General features: G+C 36.3%; 1 protein-coding gene across 2 annotated transcripts in view; it reads left to right on the top strand.

The window, feature by feature from the left end:
• Positions 1-714: 714 nt before the first annotated feature.
• LOC139721915 (complement factor B-like) overlaps positions 715-23,917 on the top strand; it is a 143,012-nt gene continuing 119,809 nt past the window's right edge. For both annotated transcript variants that reach the window (XM_071633239.1, XM_071633240.1), the window contains exons 1-6: positions 715-931; positions 2,750-3,000; positions 4,841-4,991; positions 6,571-6,687; positions 14,053-14,265; positions 16,928-17,046. In XM_071633239.1, coding sequence (XP_071489340.1) covers positions 751-931; positions 2,750-3,000; positions 4,841-4,991; positions 6,571-6,687; positions 14,053-14,265; positions 16,928-17,046 — 1,032 coding nt within the window. In that variant the 5' untranslated portion in view covers positions 715-750. The remainder of the gene's footprint in view (positions 932-2,749; positions 3,001-4,840; positions 4,992-6,570; positions 6,688-14,052; positions 14,266-16,927; positions 17,047-23,917) is intronic.

Here is a 23,917-nt window from a genome sequence, read left to right as displayed (position 1 = left end):
TTCCAATACCGTAATAAATGCGAAAACAGAATGTAAACTCTCCCACACAAGCAAACACAAATTATAATACAAACGGCCTACAATAAAAAGTGTGAGTGGTATGATGGGGGATTCAGAAGGAGGTAAAAAAGAAAACTCTCGTGAATGTTACATTCCTTTTGTATTTAGAAAACTGTCAAAAGCACTAGAATGTTCCTACACACGATTTGGTATGTATATTTGCTATTGTAAAAAGCTACCTATTTTATGGAACATTGATGTCGTGTGTTTATTGTACCTGCACCAAGTACATGTAAATTATATACATACAGTGACTCCAACTCTCCCGTTTTCGACGGGAGATTTCCCGCCGATTTTTTTTTTTTTTTTTTTTTTTTTTTTTTTTTTTTGCAAAATCTCCCGTTCTCCCGCTGGAGATTTGATTTCTCCCGCCCTGGCTCTGTGTCTCCCGGTGGAAAGGATTTCTTACTTATTGCTATCGTATGTTGAAAAAATAAGCCTTAGATAGCACCCGAGAACATCTAGAATCCTAGGAACTTCGCGCTTCGCACACATCAACTTGGAGTCTCCCGTTTGCTAGGGGTTTCGGGCGGGAGAATCTCAAGATCAGAAGGTGCTTGGGCTTGGAGTCTCTGTACATATATCTAAACGTGCTGAAAGTCATTTTCTAGTTTGTTTGATTGATTGCTCATTGTGCTTTTTTTTTCAGATTACGAATGCAGAGCGCTCGGTAACCCAATCCGCGGGTCAATGTACTCTCTGAGTGGAGGAGAGGAAGTAGAACCTCAGTTCAGGATCGGCGAGACGGTGTACTTCCGGTGCGACAATCTTGTGAACGAAAACAACGAACCTCGCTACGAAATGGTCGGGTCCAAGCAAAGATTCTGTAATAGAAATGAAGAATGGACCGGAGAAATGCCGAGATGTTTGGGTATTAAATTAACAAAACTTCAAAATGTCATAACTTCATAATGTTTCATCCGATTTCAGTCAAATTTTTATTAGATTAACTTACATTTGGACTGGATTGCCCCTTCAAAGGCTAAGAAAATTTGGTGGGGACGACCTCAATGCTGTCTGCTCATGGCAGCCATTCGAATGAGAGACATCTCTAAATACTGTAGTCACTTTCCATGACTGGCATAGAGATCGTGCCGAGTTTTACGCTCATTTGACATGAACGCAAGATTATTTAAGAAGAAATCCACCTCAAAAGCAAATGAACTTTTATTCAATTCAATTCAAAGGTTTTATTTTCACTTCTTTCAACAGAATGTATGGAAAGTATAAATTCGACATGCATTTGTAGGAATAATATATAGATAGCAAAGAATAACATTTGTCAGTAGTCATTACAAAGTAAGGCATTTTTCGAAAAACATATTTATACATTCTGCGAAAAAGGGGGAGGTACCCACTCAAAAGACTGTGCTTGTACTATGTGGCCACCTCACAGGGAGAAAAAAAAATAGGCGAAGAACTTAACTACAAGTGTGCGGGATAAACGAAGGGGAAAAGGGGAGGGACGGGGGAAACAGAAATAGAAGTAAAGAGACGAGACAATTAAAAATAAAAAGCTTTAAAAGAAAAAAAATAATTACTACAGAAAGGTACAAGAATGACAGAATTCATATGAGAAGTAAGGAAGATGTGACATTTTGAAATTTCACTTTTTTTCGGAAAATATTTCTTGACCAGTCCTTATGAATATTCAAATGAGTGAGCTGATGTCATTATCCTCACAATTTTTCATGTATCTTCCACAAGAAATTTGATAAAATCTTTATTTTCAGCTATGCGATAAAGCATATATCCATACCAAGTTATATCAGAGTTTATGTTGGTTCTTTTTTATTTTGGGTGGTTGTAAGACAAATTTTGTATTTATGCAGCTGAAATTTGAGATTTTGTCATTTCTGTAAATAACATGAATAAGAGATTGTGAGAGTATGACATCGTAAACTTGCTGATTTGAATATTAGGACTGGTCAAGAATTTTTTTTCGGAAAAAAAGTGAAATTTCACAATGTCATATCTTCGTTATTTCTCATCCGATTGGGGTCATTTTATCATTGTTTTTTGGGCAATGTTTTTCTTTTTCTTTTAAAGTTTTATTTATTTTGGGGTGGATTTCCTCTTTAACATAGAATAAAGGAAAGTAAAACCCCAGATAATGTGGATTGAGTGAAAGCACCAATATGAATAGAGAATTTATCCGTTAAAGGGTGAGAAAAATCAATCGATTCAAGTTATAAATTCGTTAGATATACAGAAAATTCTAGATATATTTCACTTTGTTATGTTAACAATAGTTTATGTCAGTAACACGTTGATGGAGAGTAAGGATTTCCTGAAATGTAACTTTGTGGAATTTACCTTCTACACTGTTCTAAGATTTTTTTTCTTTATGTTATCGTCCGTAATAACTTCATAAGGTATTTCGTTACCCAGCAGAGACAGTGCCAAAACTTCGAATATAATTTTTGAACAGATTGTCAGATTTTCCTAAAATTTTTCATTGATGTATCTTCCTAATATTGATGCTTTTACTCACTAAACATTCATATTTAGTTGCAACTGATTGACAAATTACCCTACATCGACATATAAGGGCAATTTGTCAATCAGTTGCAATGGAAACATCTCGATGAAAGAATTTCATGAATTAGAACATTCATATTTAGGTTTTGGTTTCCTTTTATGCTTTTGAAGCACGTTTCTCTTTCACATATACTCAAATCTGTTACAGAACGGCACGAGTTCGATCCAGCACCCATCGTCAACCAGGGTTTGGGAGAAATTTTCGACGAGATCGCCGTTGAAAGTAGCTCATGGGCATCGAACAACGACACTAACAGGGCTGGGAGCAGACGTCGACGTAGCATTGACCTTAACATCCGCCGGGGCATCGACATCTGGTTCGCCTTCGACTCGTCGGGGAGCATCGGGGATGAAAACTTCAAACTTGCCAAACGATTTGCGAAGAGTCTAGTTTCAAAGGTATTCTATGTTGTTTGCTGGGTTTTTTGTTTGTTTTTTTGTTTTTGCCTTTTTTGCTTTATTTTGTTTTCATTTGTTTGTTGCTGTTTTTTTGTATGTATGTTTGTTTGTTGCTGCTTCTACTGCAGCTGGGCTTTATTGGGCTGCGTGACACAGAATCAAAAATGGACTTGAAAAAGCTGGCCTTTCTAGAGACTTTAATCATCATATAATTACTTATATTATGACCTGTCATTCCACTGAACTTCATTCACTATATGTAATTCTCTGCTAATGTTGCATCTGCTCTTTTATCATCACATTGTGTACATACATTGTCACCATGGTTAGGTTGTCACCATCATGACCATGGTCACTGACTTGCTGTTCTAACACTAGGATCTACAAATTCATATCTTCCGCTTCCTGAATACACAATTGTTTAAAAGTCACGAAAACGCTTTTGTATAAATTATGATAATCGTATCAATATTAATATAAAGTATAATGTATAGATAAAGATTTAATCAAAATAAATTGAATTAAAGATTAGACTAGCAATAAAAAAGTATAATGCATACACATACACACACACACACACACACGCATATACATTCAACAAAAAAAAGAAGGTAAACACTTTTTCGAGGTCATATTTTTCATAGAAGATTTCGATGAAAATCAATGTATTATATACCATATTAAAGGTAATTTAATTGGCTATCATGTTTGTAGGTTAATTTAAAAGGGAACTTTACGCATAAGTGAAGACATTCATTCTTGCCTGCCAAGGCACAAAAGTAAAAATTGCAAAATTTGACAAGTTGTCTTTCATTTGGCAATGCCCTTCAAGATAACAATGACAACACAAAACCAGTTTATCACAATGAGAGACATGACTGAAATAGCAAAAACAAAAGTTTGTTCTCTTTATCTCTTTATAACATCAAACAAAAAGAAAATGGGAAACTAAAAGTGGATAGTCAGAATTTTCTGTCACTTTGAACTTCAAACGACATAGGGATAAATGGCATAAAGATGATTAAATGAACAGAATTTCTTTTTTTACTCATTTTATATAGTAATTTAAGGATTCATGAGATAAATTTAAGACCAAATATCATCTAAAATTGTCCTCGTTTGAAAACAAATTCAAATTTCTACCATTTTTGTTAATATTGCTTCTTCTCTTATTTCATTTGAATTTGGGTTTGACCAAAGATTCTTCATTTTTTCTCCTTTATTTTTGGCCTTTGTTGATATTTTGGGCTTCAAAGATATCATAATGAGCAAAGGTTTATTTTTGCAACTTAATTAATGTATCTAATTGTGTTAGATTTGTCTTTTGTTATTATTGTAGTATGGAAGAGCACTTGCAGATGAATGACAACTTGTTCATTTTTTCATTTTTTGCTTTTGTGCCTTTGAAGAGAAAAACAAAGGTGTTCACTCATGCTAAAAGTTTCCCTTTATATTGACCTACTAGACTGATAACCAATTAAACTACCTTCAATATGGTATATAATACATTAACTTTTAGCCAAATATTCTATGAGAAATATAAACTTGAAAAAGTGTTCACTTTCTTTTTTTGCTGTATATATATATATATATATATATATCGACAGAGAGAAGAAAAGAAGAAAAGATAAAATGATATAATGTGTGTTTATATAACATAGTAAATGACCAACCATCATGTCTTTTGAGGATTCAGCATGCAGAGAATGTGAAATGCAGCAGCTAATGTGAGTGATGTGCTGCTAAAAACAATGTTAATTAATTGATTCCTCCACGTTGTCTGCAGGATCTCATGCGTCAATTTCCCTATATAATTCTTTCTCTGCTTGATAACTCACAGATATCTCAAAATGGATCGCTAGGGGGAGCCCGCATAGGTGCGTTGAGGTACGCGAGCCAATCGGATATTGCCTTTGGACTTCAGAGCGGCCGTACGACGGATCGAGTGAAACGTCTCATTGATGATATCACGTACAAACATGATAGAATAGGTCAGCTTGATTTTAATCAGATGGGCGTCTTCCTGCATGCTCAGCCCTGATATGATGTTTATACTATGCAGATACACATTAAATCTTGATTCCTGCAGTCGCTGATAACTGATAGCGGTTTAAAACACACACACACACACACACACACACACACACACACACACACACACACACAACGAATGTAGCCAGTGATGCTGTGGAAAAAAAAAACGTTCTTGTACTTCGATACCATGTTGAGGTTTCATCGTTACATGATACTTTCGGAAGAGTTTAAGGCAAAAATGACAAATTGGATGTCCAGGAAAATCTCACCATCCACAAGGGTTATCCACGAAACAGCTACCGTATTAAAGGACGAGTATTGAAAGCATGAAACTATGCTATGTGCTGACGTCCAATAGCACAGTTTCTGACTAGCGTGAGGTCACTGAATTTAGTAAAGTCACTGTGTTCAGGTCTATTTTTTTTTTTGAAGTTTTTCTTTTATTATATCAATCATTTTGGGGTATTGTTGCGATGTAGATGATCCAAATGAGATCTCAAGATGAATGAGATACTTATTAGTAATCCAGGTCCGATCAGTTCCAATGTTTAAAACAGCCAAAATAACAAAAAGATTGTGAAAACATTCGCTGAATCAGGTCCAGTGTTAAAACAGCAACAATTGGAAAAAAATAGTAAAACATGTGTCATAAAAGTAATAATAATAATGATAATGATAATAATGATAATAATAATAATAATAATAATAATAACAATAATAATAATAACAATAATAACAATAATAGCAATTTCTTGTTTATCGAGGGTAGCCTCTTCAGTGGTGTCACTGCTCTCCCAGAGGGCCCTGCTATTATCATTACCCCAGCGTTGCCAGGTACCTATACGAACGGTCTTGTCCTCGAAAGGGAATCGAACTCGGGTCCTCAAATTGGGAGTCGGAGTCATATCTACTATGCCACAACGCCCACAGTGTTGATTTTGAATTTGTGATCGAAATGAGTATATGAATATAAGAACGACCCAAGTCCATGGAAGACCATTTCGAGTAAACTAAAAAAAACTTCATATCTTTTTTTATTTGTCCAATAATATTCTATTTAACTGTGATGGGAAGGCAACATTGTATATACAGATTAGAACATATATTATTATGACAATTAACATTTACATTAATTGTGGAGAGGCCATTTTGTGTGGTGGACTTGGGTCGTTCTTTGATTCATATAGACTTGGGTCGTTCTTTGATTCATACACATGATATTCTGCTATAGAGATGAGAGAAGGATGAGAGAGGGCGCTATTATATGAATGTAAGAATGACCCAAGTCCTTCATTCTTACATTAATATAAGATTTAACTCATTCATTTCAGGCACTTCCGGGGGTAATTAGGATTCATCATTTATACACAAGATGAGTCCATGCATAAGCTACAATTTCCCATGTCAAACTGAATTTGGCCAAAAATTGGACTTGGGTCGTTCTTATATTCAGGTCTTCAAATGCTATTATCGTTTCTGATGGAAACTTTTAATTGGAGATCAGAATTATAGCGTTTGTTGAATTATTTGTTTCAGGTTCAGGAACCAGTATTTTTGATGCCCTTGAGACGATTAGGACGCAGGTATCAATCGGCTTAGAATCTCAACCTGCATCGTTGACGAACAAAAGATTCCTCTTCCTAATCACCGACGGTTAGTAATTTACGTTTGAAGTTGGTTGAAAGTGTGGGTGTTGTTGTGTTGCTTTTATTTTCTTTTTTCTCATACAAATTAGGTAGGCCTGCATCCAGTGCCAACATCTTTCTCTCTTAGCAATGGAACTCCACCCCTTATGACTTTGATACAGGCTTACCAAGAACCGGAGCAAATCGACTTAACGGTCTGAATGCATGCCTTTTATTATTTTTTGCTCGGTCAAAAGATATCAGAAAATCTCGTCTCACTCCCCTTCCAGACTGCATACCTATTTCAAATTAATAGGTATAGGCAACAAACTCAGTTTTATTTTCTTGTTTATTACTGTAGGAATACACTGTACTGTGTACAACATGTTGTCGACGTGCACGCTGAGCAGGCTCAAATCCAGGATCCCTAACATTCTCTATACCCAATCCACTACGACGCAGTGACCTAATCAATATCTTCCCACATAGTCTGGGTGACAGAGGCTAAACATTGTTTTACTGTCCGCCTGATTTTACCCCATTTCAATTGGACGATGCAATCATTCTTGCATCAGGGTTTTGAGATATTCAAAATGGCCGCCAAACTGGCCGCCAATATCTGAAATTCTTGTATTATGTTGTATATGAGATGAAGTTTGACCTTATCCAAAGGGTGGAGAATCCAAATCTGATGATGTAACTTTTGCATTTTTGAGGATTGTGAGATATTCAAGTTGGCTGCCAAAATTGAAATTCCCATGATTATATTTCCCTATAAATGGTGAAAAGTTTGAAAAGGAAATAGAAGGTTTTTTTTGTCCTCAATCTGAGGGTCTTCATTTAAAATCAATTATTCGTAGTCATGCAGAAGCCAACACAACCACATAATCATTGCAATTGTATAGTTCAATTTACTTCAAATGAAACTTTTGTGTGTAACGGCTTTTATCATCTATTGCTCGAATACCTCCTTTTGGCAATATCTTTACAATAAAACAGAAACTTATTTGATTTCATTTACAATAAATGATGCAGGAATACGCTGATTTCTGTATTTTCCATGTATTGCATATTCAATAAAATTGACTATTGAATTCATAAGAACATAGTCCTTACAAATTCCATACTCGATTACTATAATTTTCTCATCTACAATAATAGTTTTATCTTGAACAACTAACTAAAGACAATAATCCTTTCTTAGATAGAATTATGTCTGATTTTCGGACAGTACAATGATTAATGCACTAAAGGTGCATTTTTATTTCAAAATTTACACTGTGCATTTGTTGTTATTCTCTTTTTCAGTAGATTATCTTTGAAAGGTAAAATATTATCTATTATTTTGAAATCAAACTGTTTTATCATACTGAATTTCAATTTCGACAATTTAGAATCAAATATTGACATCCAATCAAAATATACAGCAGATCGAGTTCACGTTGACATATTTGGTTCTGACACTTTCATATATGTTACAATAGTACAGTACATTTTAGCTTTTTTCCGAGAATAACAGGGCGTCACGGGGGGGGGGGGGGGGGTGCGTTGGGTGCGAACGCACTCCCCTTCAGACCAAAAAAAAAAAAAAAAAAAACAAATCACCACTTCAGTCTGCGAGCGACTTCAACGCCGGACGCTAAATATTCTTGCTTTTTATTGTTTTATTTTTTCAGTTTGCACAAATAATTCGTGGGCAAAAACAATTCGCACCCTGGGTTCTGGCAGCACTGATTATATACATATCTACTACTATTCTACAGTGTTTACTATTTATCGACCGTACTGTACATCCCTACGGTACGGAGCACGTACACGTTTGCATGTACGTGTACTATTTATGTAGGGTCTATGTACAGCACGTTACTTCTGACCAATCCATATTGATAATGCAAGCCCAAGTGCGAGCCTTAGCCTCATCTAAAAAAAAAATGGAGGGGCAAGTATATCATTTTGCCCACCCCCTCCCATGATTCCAGAGACGAGAAGATTTTCTTGCTGTTTGACAGAAAAAAAAAGAAGTTGCCCCCATAAAAACACTTGAGGGGTAAGCATATTATAATTTTGCCCCTACCCCATGATTAATAATTCCCAAGATGAGAAGATTTTTCTTGCTTTTTGACAGAAAAAACGTTGCCCCTATAATATTGGAGGGGCAAGCGCACCATTAATTGCCCACCCCACATAATTATAATTCCCGAGATGAAAAGATTTTCTTGCTTTTTTTGATAGAAATCTGTCTAATTATTTCATCCAAAGTGTGCACCAGGTGGCAGGTTGCTGAATTTCAATTCTAAAAATGCAAAGTCTCTCTCGTGTGGGAGGGGGATACCCCTTCCCACACCCTCCCCCGTTCGGTCTATTTTCCATGGACTTAATACACCTATAGATTGACAGATTTATACAAATGTTTCATCGAAAGTGTGCACCAGATCTGCCACTTAACTTTATAAAAATTCAAAAGTTCCGTCGTGGGGGAAGGGATATTAGCTCCTTTCAATTAACCCTTTCCCACTGGCATTGCAAAAAGGGGGCGATGGGGTAGCCCCCCCCCCCCCTCCCCTAAGATTTTGTCCGGGGATTTAGAAGGCGAAAAAATTATAATCGAATATGGGAGAGGTATCTTGCCACCCTCCCATTGCCTTGTTCCTTCTATAGAATTAGTACACTATGGGAAATGACAATTTCCGAATTTTCCACAAAAAGTGTGCTTTAGATCGCTTTATTTCAGTTCTAAAACTTAAAAGCTCCGTCGAGCGAGGGTATCCCCCTCCCACATCCTCCCCCTAAACTCTACCCGAAACTCACTATACTTTGTACATACACAGAGATGATGCGCACTCGGAATAAGAGCCATTAACACCTCAATGAAAAAAAAAAACAAACCTTTTTGTTTAAATTATTATTTTTGGGAGGGGGCTGGAAATTCAAGTAATGCACCAAAAGTATCGCAAGTGGGACTGTTTCAAGTCGACAAAGCACACAAAAACCTGCATCAAATTGCACCATTTACAACATCAAAATGCAAAAGGTTCTCACCATGGGAGGGGGACACCCCCTCCCACCCCCTCCCACACCCTCCCCCTCACTCACTCCGCTCGCTCTTGCTTGGTCGCGTTCATGATATTCAATGTAAATATTAAAACCGGAAGTTTATTTAATGATACTATTTTATAGAAAAATTGTTCAATAATAATCTACATCAAAATATTCTGCTCCTTAAACAAGTGGGACTGCTTCAAGTCGATAAAACACGCAAAAACCTGCATCAAATTGCACCATTTACAACATCAAAATGCAAAAGGTTTTCACCATGGGAGGGGGACACCCCCTCCCCCTCGCTCACTCCGCTCGCTCCTGCTTGGTCGCGTTCATGATATTCAAGTAAAAATATTAAAACAGGAAGTTTTATTGGATGATACTACTTTATAGACACATCAAAATATACTGCTAACTTGAACGAGTGGGACTGTTTCATGTCGATAAAGCAAGCAAAAACATGCTCAAAATTGCACCATTTACAACGTCAAAATGCAAAAAAAAGTTCTCACATATGGGAGGGGGTGTACCCTCCCCCTCGCTCACTCCGCTTGCTCCTGCTTGGTCGCGTTCATGATATTCAGGTAAAATATTAAAACAGGTAAGTCTATTTGGATGATACTATTTTACAGACAAATTGTTCAATAATATAAATCTACATCAAAATATACTGCTACCTTAAACGAGTGGGACTGTTTCAAGTCGATAAAACGAGCAAAAACATGCATAAAATTGCGCCATTTACAACATCAAAATGCAAAAAGTTCTCACCGTTGGAGGGGGACACACCCTCCCACAACCCCCCCTCGCTCGCTCCGCTTGCTCGGGCTCGGTCGCTTCGCTTCCTCGCATACTAACACCCAAAAAATAAGATGAAATCCTAGCTACGCCGGTGCCCTTTCCCCGCTTGATTTCCCTTAAAAAACACTAAAAAGTGTGGGGATTGAAAGCTTCCTAAATTCCGAATGTCTGTCAAAAAAAAAAAATCTTTATATTAAATGTCAAAACGCACCCCTCTTGTAAAAAGGCTGGTGACGCCCCAGCAATGACATACTTTTTGACACTTCAATTATCTTTTAACTGTTCATTTCATTCTCATTTTTATGATTACTTATTTTATGCAACCAAGAAAAAAGTATAAGTTTCTGACGCTGAAAAACAAAAACAATTAACAACAAGTTATCAGACTGCAAACTATATTATCAACTTGGGTTTTATCAACCCAAAAATCTGTTTACAATTACATCATACGCTATTTTTATTGCAGTATTACTAATAAAGCATTTCTTTTCCAAATTTGATATTAATGTTGAGCCATAAAAATTCGTCACTAATATCCCTTACCTGCAACAAATCCATTTGTCGCATTTCTGCCCAATGAATCAATAAACTTCATAAAATGAGAAGTTTCATGTTTCTTGCATGAAGAAAACATACAATGTATCTTTTGAAAAGCAATATCTCACAAAACATGTTGGAGGTGTTGCAGTTTTCTGAAGCCGAAAATTACCATTTTAAAACATTTTTCCCAGGGGCGAGGATGATTAAAACATTTGAGACAGCCATGCAATCTGAGTTCTGTTAGGCAATGAGGTGGTGAGTTGGCTCAGTCGGTAGCGCGTCTGCCTCAGACCCAAGCGACCCAGTCTGGACTGAGCAATGTTGTGTGTAATCATACCGTCTCCTCTAGCAAGAGGCAAAACAATCTGTCCTTCGGATAGAATATAAAATGGAGGTCCCGTGTGTAAGAGAGTCACAACTCATGTACGTAAAAGATCCCGCTTTATTCATCGCAAAGAGCAGAGTGTTAACCCGGTGAAGTGCCCCGCCCCACATCCAACTGGACTCCAATGTAAGACAAGCTTAGCATAGCTGAATATGGACTATCAAGCTTCCCAGATGAAAAATGAACAAACAGACAAGCAAACAAAGCCCATTTGATCAAAATGGCCGTGTAGATATTTTGTAATCAATATCTAAAAAAGATATTAGGCGCCAATTATTAATCATTTCTTTGTCAATGAGTCAAACGTTTTTAATGTGCACAAATTTAACAGACATCCCTGTGGACAAGCAATGAATGTGGCACGCAAAGATTCAAGTTGTTGGGGGATTCTTACAGAAAAAGAATGCATTGAAGCTTTGATGTCGATGGACAATAACAAATCCCCCGGCAGTGATGAAGTGGTGAATTTTATGAGACATTTTGGGTTTATATTAAAGACTAGCTTGAATAAAGGGAATAGAAATGGTATACTGTCCGATAGCTAAAGACATTCTATATTGATATTGTTGTTTGAAAAGGGTGATAAGCTAAATCTTAAATGGGAATTTTTTTTTCCAATGTAATGAAGTTAAATTTCTGCAAATATTCATCAGAATTAGGCAATCGGTGGTCTGAATGGTATAAATTGCTGTATAAATAGATAAATCTCTTCTAGCATGCATTTTCTCACCAACAATAACTTTGAATTTCTTCAAAACAGCATTGATCTCTTTCTCTTAGCATTGTGCGATTCTAACTTCAAAGAATATTTCGATAATTGTCCTCTTCCTTAAATCCATTTTGCTCTGGATCGAACAAAAATACCTCTATACTTGACTTTATGTAATTTTTCAGATTTCATTTTAGTTCTTCTTAATTCTTGTATGTTCCTCTCTGAGGGTCTCCATCAACTGTTTTTTTTTTCAGTCATATTCAAATCTTGCTGAAGTTAAAGTAATACTGCTTTCTTAGTTTTTGCTTATATTTTGCATATTTTTGTGTAAGTTCCTTTATTTTGATCTTCATGATCTTACACACACACACACACACACACACACACACACACACACAAAAGATCTTGATAACCTATTTCGGAGGTACTGGATACGAATCTGGATGAAACAACTCTCACATCCCTCGGGATTTTGAGGCATCCAAAATGGCTGCCAAAATTGAAATTCCTGTATATTTTATAAATTGGGAAACGGGCGTGAAGTGTTACCTTACTCAAATAGTGGCGAATCCTAATCTACATGATTGCAACATTTGTATTCTTGAGGATTTTGAGATACTCAATTGGATGCCAAATTTGAAATTCCCATAATTATGTTATCTTATTAATGGTGAAAAAAATGGGGGAAAAAGATGGTTATAACCCATTTCAGGGGTGCTGGATCCAAATATGGATGAAACAATTCGTGCATCCCTCGACTTTTTGAGTTATCCATAATGGCCACCAAAAATTTAATTTTGGTATAAGTATGTTTTTATAAAATGTAAATGAATCGAAAATAAATGGATAGTTTTAACCTATTTCGAGGATATTGAGGGTGCTGAATTCAAATTTGGTTGATGCAACCCTGGCATCATTATTCTTTTTTAAAGATATTCAAGATAGCCGCCAAAATGGATATCAAAATTCTTGAATATCTCAAAACCCTCCATGTTTAAGAGTTGCATCAGGTAGATTCGGGATTCAGCATCCTCTAATTAAAAAAGGGTAATACCATCATTTCGAATGGAATAATTCACCATTTATAGGGAAATGCTTCAATTTGAATTTAAATTTTGGCGGTCTTCTTTTATATTTATATATATATATATCTATATATATATATATATATATATATATATATATATAATCCTCGGTACAAGAGTTGCATCAACAAGATTTCGGTTTCTGCACCTCGAAATAGGGTAAACCCATCAAATTATTATCATTATTAGTTTTTTTTTTTTACAATTTAAACGGAAAAAGGCTTCCCTACTTATTACAACTGAAATTTTGTCGGCCATTTTGGACATCTCAAAGCAGGAATACAAGCGTTGCCATATCCATATTCGGATTCAGCACCTTCGAAATAGGTTAAAATCATAAAATCTTTTTTACTTTTCATCATTTAAAAGTAAATATAAAAAGATTTTAACTTTCGGGGGCCATCTTGAATATCTCTGAATCCTCAAGATGCAATTAGAGTTGCATCATCTAAAGTCGGGTTCACACCCTTGAAATTCAGTAAAACTTAATTTTTGTGTCATTTCTTTTTTACCATCTACTAGTATATGGAAATGCAAGTACTATAGGAATTCAGATTTTGGCCACCGTTTTGGCGGCCATCTTGAACATTTCAAAAGCTCCATGATTCAGCAACCTCGAAATAGGAGAAAACTATCCAAAAAAAAAAAAAAATGGGCAGACGGTTGAACAAGTTTAGGCCCAAATTCTGACATTGATACCCAGATCGTCATAACTGGTCTTTCATATTTTTTTTTCTGTATGTATGTATACGTGTGTGTGTGTGTGTGTGTGTGTGTGTGTGTGTGTGTGTGTGTGTGTGTGTGTGTATGTGTGTGCTTGGCACGTATCAGGCATGAACAACATGGGCGGCAAACCGGATCACATTGCCGATGAACTGAAGCGAGACCATCGTGTGGAGATCCTCTGCATCGGGTTGGGGCCACAGGTGAACAAAGAGAAGCTGGCGGCCATCGCCTCCATGCCACATAAACATCACATTTACTATCTGGAGGACTACGTGAAACTGGACGAGATCGTACGCAATATCACCAGTTCTGAAAGAGGTGCGTACTAGATTCTCGATACAGCACTGATCATCCACGTCATGTACAGCGTTGAATTTCAGGCCCGTAACTAGGAATTTTTATCGGGGGGGGGGGGGGGTTATAATGAGGAAAGTGGACCTTGTTAGTTCAAGTTTACATGAGATGTGACTTCAATTCCGTTTATATGCACACACTAAGCAATACAAAGGGGACTCAAAATGCTGGCAAAAAAGGGGAGGGTCCGCGGAACCCCCTGAACCCCCCCCCCCCCCCCCCCCCCAGTTATAGGCCTGAATTTAGAGGAGAATTCTGGACGAATTCTAGTTGGACAAATACAAAAGAGGTTAATTTCATACTTCAGCTGAACAGTGAACATACATTTCATCACATCAAACAAATCTTGCTAATTTCAACAAAACACTTATAGGCAGTCATTGTGCAAACAATGCAAACATGCGGGAACGTATGCAAACAAGCTAGTTGATGATGTCTCCGCCTCACAATTTTTCTTTCTTTCTTTCTTTTTTTGTGGTAAAATGCAAATATGCGAATAAAGCTCCGTCTGAATTCCTTATTTATCTGACTGATCATCATGTTGAGGTTAGTTAGCCAAGGAGTAACATTCTTTTAAATGGTTACAGCAGAAAAATCTAAATTTATTTCTCTGTGTTTATGCGTGGTTTTTTTTTTCCGTACACGATCAATAGAAAGTTGTCCGGTGGTTATATCAGTAGCTCCTCATTTGCATATCAATAATCATTTTTTTCCAGAACTGTGTTGCTCAAAGGCATAATAATTTCCTGAATTCCCACGTTTTTAACCCATTTTGATCAAAATTTCACTGTCGGTCGTACGAAGTTATACGGTTTTCTTTTCAGATTAACTTTGAACTGAACGGGAATTCCGTTTAAACATTAGAATACATATTCAAACAACCAGGTTGTTAGGGTTTTCATTGCCATCAGACCTAACTGAGGTAACTGTTGTCATGGAAATTAATGTTCCAAATATTTTCATGAAATAGTTATATAGATAGCAACTACATTATGCAAATTGGACGCCATCTGTTAAAATCAACGTGAGCATGGTGTGGAATTGTATGATGATAATCAGGATGCTTCCAACAAACGCCCGAAAAAAAAAATTGAATGAGCAGACTTCAGAGAAAGACTCAGAGATCTGTGAGATTAATAAATCTCTAAGTTTTGATGCTGTTACTACGAATGTGCACACTCCTCTTTGTGTTAAAGTAAGTTACGGAATATTATTATCTTATCTCCATCTCAAGTGGGATGTGTGGCACCAAAATCGAAACGTAGCAATTTTTCAAGAGAAGTTCACCCTTCCAGTAATTTCCAGTGTGCTCTGTATTTCTTAAATATATCTACATTAACATGCGTTTCTATTTTTTATTAAGTTGACTTTAGTAATTATGGTCGAACCCGGCAGAATAATACAGAAATCATCAAACACAGGACATAATAATAATGTTTTTTTTTTCAAAGTTTCACAATGTTTTTCAGACTTTAAGATCATAGGAGATGTCAGCAATGCCTTATCCATGATGACATCTTTTCTGCAAAAATTTATTGTATGAGGTTATTCAGTCCAGACGGCACAAATCGTTGGAGGACTATACATATTTATGCATAATCATGATTTGTGTGCAGGACGAAGGGTGACCGGGGGCGTGGGGGCGTGGGGGGCTTTTCATGAAGCGTTTCGTCCGAAAAACTTGTCGGACAAAAATTTACTCTCAGTCAGTCAGACGCAAGGATTTCAGTTGCTCATAACAGTTTGTCAGGAAAAAAATACAATCTGACAAAACGCTTGGTGAAATGCCCCTCCCCCCCCCCCCCCCGAAACTAACGACAATAATTACCCAAATCTTATATAGGGTTGTACACAATTATCAACATGGTGATGACTGTTTTGAGAAAGAAAAAATGTAAAGTGGCTTTCTTATCGTATGTCTAAATTTGATGACTCTTCAGGAACTTGATAATATAGTTTATTGCGATTAGAAATGTGTGAACTTTTTATGAAATATTTTGTTATGACAATGTCTAATGCTAAAATAAAATTAGAGTACCCGTTACTGCTATATGCAGAAATCACTGAGCATGCTATGTCATGGTGCCAGTTTTAGCACTATCTTATAGAAGCAGGGTTATGAAAGATGGACAAGAGTGACGGGGCACTATATCACCACTCGTACGCCTTCGGCTCTTTAGAAAGTTACCAAATAAAAAATCAAACAAAGAATTCAAAAACGTACACATCAAGGCCCAGGTCTTTCAAAAGGTTCTGCCCAGGGGAGGAAGTTGATCATTATATTAGCTCTTGACCCAACCCGAATACTGCCCCAGCCCGAGCCCGCTGGCCTCACACACCCACACTCCCACACCCCCTCCCCCCCCAAAAAAAAATCAATCAAACAAACAAACAAACAAACAAATTTAACAGAACAGAACAAACCAATAAAAAGTTTCACATGTGTGAGTATTACTATCTGTCTTCGTACATATGTGCAGCAATGTGTTAGGAATTTCTTCCTTAGTTTGTTGTTCATTCGTTTGTTCGTTTGTTTGTTTAATTCTTTCTTTCTTTAGGGGACTAAAGAGTAATGTTAGAATCATATGAGGCGATTATTAGGCAAGTGATCTTTCTCACTGAACAGATTACACTAAGTGCGGGAAGGCTGGCACTAACTTTGAGGAGCCGGAAGCGATGAAAGCTGGTAGCGGTGAATATCCCTGGATGGCGGCCATTTACAAAGATAACAAGAACGGCGATAAGGTAATTTGTTATATTAAATGGGTCAGTCAAATACCGGTTAGTGATTGGCTAAACACAGTCACGTGATGGAGGCACATTGGTCATGTTCGCCCATGGGCAGAATGTTTTTGTTATATGTTTTCCCATGCGAAAACATTTTCTCGTAACAAATGACAAACGATACCATACGATTGAACGATAATTTTTTTCACGCAATCGATAGGATAAATTCGCTTATTCCATACAATGTGATAAAGCAGATGACCGATTATTGTTTTGTTTGTTTTTGTTTATTATTGTTCCATATTCCACATTTCAACAAATACATAAAACATAAACATCACAATACAAAAGCCTGGATGAATTGTCAAGTACAGCTTATAAGACAATAAAACATGTAGGGTGTAGATTCCCAGATGCGGATGTGAGATTATTTCTTACTTGGTATATGTAATTAAAGGAATGACAATTTGTGAATGGGAGAAATATAAACGCCGAAAAGTAAAAAGAAAAAGAAAAAACAAAGAAAACAATGTCCGCGGCACAAGACTTCTTGAGAGTTGCGTGATCACCCGAGCGAGGTACAGGTCAGATGCAGTGTACAATAGCAGAGATACCAAATGTGTACACAGGAAGTTCAGGAGATAATACAGAAATCACGAGCGAGGCACATGTTACATAATCGATAATGTCAGTAATGTGAAGTATGAACAGAGAATGTCGAGGAGGATTGAAAAATAGTTATAGATATAAATTCAGAAAAACTAGTTTAAGTTTATGCTTAAATGAATAAAGAGACTGAGATTGGATTATTTCTCTATCCAACTCATTCCAAAATTTAGGTCCTGTAGTGGTTATTGTTTTTAAAGCAGATACGGTCCGTACAGGAGAGAGATGAAAAGAATCTTTTTGTCTAGTAGGGTAAGAATGAACTTCAGTATTTTTGACAAACATCGAAGAAAACACATCAGGGAGACCACCTGAATTTAATTGATACATAAATGACCCGATATTGAAATGATATAAATCCTGGATCTTAAGTGTTCTACTGGAAAAGAATAAGACATTAGTGTGTTCCAGAAATGTGGCGAAGTTAATTATCCGTATAGCTCTTTTCTGTATCAATAATAAAGAATTAAGTCTAGTTGTACAGCAGTTTCCCCATGCCAGGATTCCATAACCTATATAAGGCAAAAATAGAGTAGAATACAATGAATGCAGAACATGTTTAGGAAAATACTGTTTTAACTTATACATAATACCTACATTTTTTGATAGTAATTTACGCAAAGAATCAACATGAACTTTCCATGTCAACTTACAATCAATATGAAGACCAAGGAATTTTAAATATTCCACCTGGTTCAATTCCACGTCGTTTACGACCAACTTACCCGGTAAAATATTGATTATATTGCTAAAGACCATAAATTTCGTCTTGGTCAAATTCAATGACAATTTATTAGCCTGAATCCACTTAGATACTGATTTTAATTCAGTATTAATGGTATTCAGTAAAACGTGAGGGTTTCGATTTGAATAAAAAATGCTGGTGTCATCGGCAAAAAGTAGAAAATAGAGCAGAGAGGACGAACTGCGAAAGTCATTCATATAAAGAATAAACAATAAAGGACCTAAAATAAAAGGGATCCTTGCGGTACCCCACAAGTTATAGGCTGTGAGCTGGACACATGGCCATTCAAACTAACAAATTGAGTTCTTCCAGAAAGGTAACTTCTAAACCACTCCAAGGCCCTTCCACGAATCCCATAGTGTTGTAATTTGTATAATAATATTTCATGGTTGATTGTGTCAAAGGCCTTGGAGTAGTCAAGAAAGATACCTACTGTGTGACACTTGGCATCGATCGCTTTAATAATTTTCTCTATCATTAGTAAAATAGCATGAATTGTGGAATGCTTTTTACGAAATCCAAATTGATTATCATCTATTACATTACAGTCGTTTAAGAATCGGAATACACGTGTGTACACAATCTTTTCAAGTAATTTAGAAAAAGTAGTTAATAACGATATTGGTCGATAATTTCCCAGTTCGTCCTCTCGGCCCTTTTTATATATCGGGATAACTTTAGTGATTTTCATCCTAGTAGGCACTACACCGTTCAGTAATGACAGATTAAATATATGGGCGAGAGGTACAACAATCTCATGTACAACATATTTCAGAAGATAATTAGAAATTCCATCGTAACCAGTACTTTTTTTGGCTTTAAGATTATTTACAATGTCAACAATTTCGGATTCTAATACAGGCATAAAAAATAAAGATTGATTATTGCGATGACTTAAATACGTAGAAAACGGTATATCCGTTTCCGGAATTGTAATGCGTACGAAAGTGTGATAATTTGACTGACCCATATTAGTCCAAGAGCATTAGTTTTAACCTGGACATTTTTGGTAATAAGCTGATTTTTTTTAAGATAGGTCCAGAAAAATGTCTAGAATAACATACTAAAAGTCCTCACAAATCCTCTTTGAGCGTTTTCCGCAATCCAAGATGGCGTCCAAAATGGCCGCCATTTTCCAGAAATTCTTATAACTTTTCAATCAGAGAACCAAAATACAAATTTTAAATGTCTAAATATATATTTCAAAGCATGAAGAACTAAATGAAACACATATCAAGAGATGTTGATGCACGCAAGTACCGTAATCCAAGATGGCGTCCAAAATGGCCGCCATTTTCTAAAATTCTTATAGATTTTCAGCCAGGTAACCTAAATACAAAATTTGAATGTCTAAATAAATGTTTTGAAAGATGAAGAACTCAATAAAATACATATTAAAAATTTTGAAGCACGCAAGTACCGTAATCCAAGATGGCGTCCAAAATGGCCGCCATTTCCTTATTTTTTTTCTCATAATTTCTCAAGTAGATTTCAACTGTACACACTTGGAATGTCGAAATTTACGTTTTGAGTCACAAGAAACCAAATACATAATACTTATTCAGAGATTTTGAATCACATAACTGCTTTCAGAAATCCAAAATGGTGTCCAAAAAGGCTGCCTTTTCTTGTTTTTCTCATATATGTATAAATATATATTTTGAGACATAAGGAACCCAAAGAAATACTTATTCAGAGATCATGAAGCACGTAAGTACAAATAAAACTTCGTGAGTTTATCGCGAAAACTAAATGTTGCCCAAAATGGCCGCCGTTTGTTTATCAAAAGTTGCTGTTTGTAGCCTGTTTCAAGAGACAAAGAAATTCAACATAATGTTCGAGATTCAACAACTAAGAAAGTCCAGTGGAATCTTTTCCTCAAATGTACACAACACGGGTATAGGTTGGGTTGAATGCATTCCCCCCTTGTGGAAAGGGGTGGCCTGTACAATCATTATTTTCTAAATATTCAACCTGAAGTATTTGCACTTTGTCATTGAATTGCAATCATAAACATGCTAAACGTCCCTCGCTCGGTCCCTTTCCATAGACTTTGTACACTTCTGAAATTAACAAATTTCCGAATATGTCATCAAAAAGTGTGCACTAGATCTTTCACTTGCAAAATGCAAAAGTTATTTCCCTCATATTGGAAGGTAATTTCCCCTTCCTAACCCTTCCATCGCTCACTTCCCCCAATATGAATTAAATACCCCTTTGATTAACAATTCCGAAATATTCCATCAAATGTGTGTAAATGATATAATTATTTTCATTTCAATTCAAGTGTAAAAGCTCCCTCGTGTTGGAGGGGATGGGTATACCGAAACTATGAATTGTCTACTCTTTGAGGATGGACAATCAATATAACTCCAAGGGTGCACTATTAATGCCGATGAATGACGATCATAAAAATGCAAAACGCCCTCCAGTCGAAAGTAATCCCCTCCCCACATCCTCTTCTAGCCCATTGCCTTGAATATACAAGTCTTTTTTCTACATACACTTTTTAATAGAAACAAAAATCTAGTATTTCATCAACAGTGCGCACCATAAAAACCGTAACCTGAAAATAAAAAATCTCCATTTCCTGGGAGGGTGCATCACCTCGTACACCGCTTCCGCATATTTCCATAAATATATATTTTCTTACTTTTAGGACAATAGCAAATCTCAAATATTTCATCCAAAGCGCTAAATTTCTGAATTTCAAATTGGAAAATGCCAAAATCTCCATCGTATGGAAAGGAGTATTCTCCTCTCACACTTCTCCCTCCCCGACACTTTCCTGAATATATATTTTTCCTAACGTTTTCAAATACAAAGCAAATATCGGATTCACCAAATGGGTGCAACAGCTCTGTGAATTTCAAGTCTGAAAATACGAAAATTTTCCCTCGTGTGGGAGTGAGCAACCCTATGACTGCGCAATTCATGATTATATATCTTTTTGTTCTTTTTTTGATGGAAACAAAAATCTAATATTTCACCAAAAGGGTGCATCAGATGTGTGAATGTCAAGTTTAATATCTCCTTCATGTTGGGGGGAGAGGGAGGGGATTCCCCTTCCACACCCTTCCATATATTGCCCATTTCCCTGGATACTAATTTATATAAGATTATTTCCTACTCTTTGATGGAAATAATTCAATATCTTACACACGTTTGCAGTATATCTGTTTCACTTTCGAGTAAAAAAAAAGATCCCTCTTGTGGGAGAGGAGTATCCCTCCTCCATGTACCAATAATCATGAGTGCCATATTCTCTGATTTCTATCTATTGTATAATTTTACATGATCTACATGAAATGAATGAGATAATTTAGACACTATTTTTAGGTAGAGCAATATACTGCACCAAAATAAATTCATTGTCATGTGATGAATTACACATTATTTTGTAGCACATGTAGATACTAGTTTTGAACATTTATGTAGCACATATATCAAAAAGAATTGTTTTTACTTCTCAAGTGATAACTGACAGTTTCAACTGGAACTCGCCTCATGGTAGACATCAAATGCGTTGGTAATAAAAAGGGGCTAGCACTAAGTTTTCATCTCATGTGCTTGAGGTGACGAAAAGACCAAGTGGTAAAAAGATGTTGCTTCTAGTAGGCTCCTGTTTAGCACCAAATCTGATGGTGAAATTTTTCTCTCGTAACAAGTACACACTCCTTGAGTTTAATACCCAAATGTTTTCATTTGTATACTTTACAGAGAAGAATTATTTTTTAAATAAAAAGTTTTTTTATAAACTATACTGACATTTATTTACATGATTGCGAGATAAAATTGTGACTGCCAGCCATTTTGCACGCCACTTTGCAATTTAGGAAGAGATCGAGCGGTTTAATAGGTACATGCGTGTGTCAAAATCTCTTGTGTATTGGTTTCCCAGTTGAAAGGTTATAAAAATTTAGGAAATGGCGGCCATTTTGGACGCCATCTTGGATTACGGTACTTGCATGCTTCAAAATTCTTAATATGTATTTTATTGAGTTCTTCATCCTTCAAAACATATATTTAGACATCTAAATTTTGTATTTGGGTTACCTGGCTGGAAAGCTATAAGAATTTCAGAAAATGGCGGCCATTTTGGACGCCATCTTGGATTTCGCTACTTGCGTGCATCAACATCTCTTAGTAGGTATTTTATTGAGTTCCTCATCCTTCAAAACATATATTTAGACATTCAAATTTGGTATTTGGGTTCCCTGGCTGGAAAGCTATAGGAATTTCAGAAAATGGCGGCCATTTTGGACGCCATCTTGGATTACGGTACTTGCGTGCATCAACATCTCTTAGTAGGTATTTTATTGAGTTCTTCATCCTTCAAAACATATATTTAGACATCTAAATTTTGTATTTGGGTTACCTGGCTGGAAAGCTATAAGAATTTCAGAAAATGGCGGCCATTTTGGACGCCATCTTGGATTTCGCTACTTGCGTGCATCAACATCTCTTAGTAGGTATTTTATTGAGTTCCTCATCCTTCAAAACATATATTTAGACATTCAAATTTGGTATTTGGGTTCCCTGGCTGGAAAGCTATAGGAATTTCAGAAAATGGCGGCCATTTTGGACGCCATCTTGGATTACGGTACTTGCGTGCATCAAAATCTCTTGATATGTGTTTTATTGAGTTCTTCATGCTTCAAAACATATATTTAGACATTTAAATTTTGTATTTTGGTTCTCTGGTTGAAAAGTTATAAGAATTTCTGGAAAAGGCGGCCATTTTGGACGCCATCTTGGATTGCGGAAAATACTCAAGAAGAGGATTTATGAGGACTTTTAGTATGTTATTTTAGACATTTTTCTGGACCTATCCTGAAAAAAACAGCTTGTTACCAAAAACGTCCAGGTTTAAGCCTTTTTTGACTTAATGCTCTTGGACTATATAATATATAACAGATAACGACTTTTGTTGTCAGGAACATGTACCAAACGTTCCTCCCTCAGGGTTTGAAATGCTGTTTCGGGAGGCTTTAAGACCCTCGACTTCGTCTTGGGACCTATAACCTCCCTCAATAGCATTTCAAACCCTTCGGGGGAACATTCGGTATGTTCCCTCCCCCGCCAGTCATCATCTATAAAATGTATAGCGCGTTTTGCTATTTTATCTCAGATATCAACACACAGTAACGAAAATGGTGGGTATGGCGGGGGGGGGGGGGGGTAAAAAGGGTAAAGAGTAATGCATCTTACAGTTCCTTCCATTGATTCTGTGAATGTAATTTGGTTTTCTGATACTGCAAACACGCATTATAATCCTATTCAAAAAGTACTTGATTGACTCGATGGATAGGAGACGTTTTCTTCACGTTACAAAAAAGAAGCCCTTAAAATGCTTTGATAGATGATTTGAACAGAAACTGAAATACCATTTTACATAATCATTGTTGAATTGAAAAGCGATATTGATATACAGGATAAAGTAGAGCACTAAAGTTGATAATGATAATCTTAAAGAGA

Source organism: Diadema antillarum, unplaced genomic scaffold (genome assembly GCF_040938485.1).
Source record: "Diadema antillarum isolate AM-2024a unplaced genomic scaffold, OU_Dant_1.0 scf00000151, whole genome shotgun sequence".
NCBI lineage: Eukaryota > Metazoa > Echinodermata > Echinoidea > Diadematoida > Diadematidae > Diadema > Diadema antillarum.
Note: the sequence above shows the minus strand (reverse complement) of the source record. Positions and strands in the feature narration are given on the sequence as shown.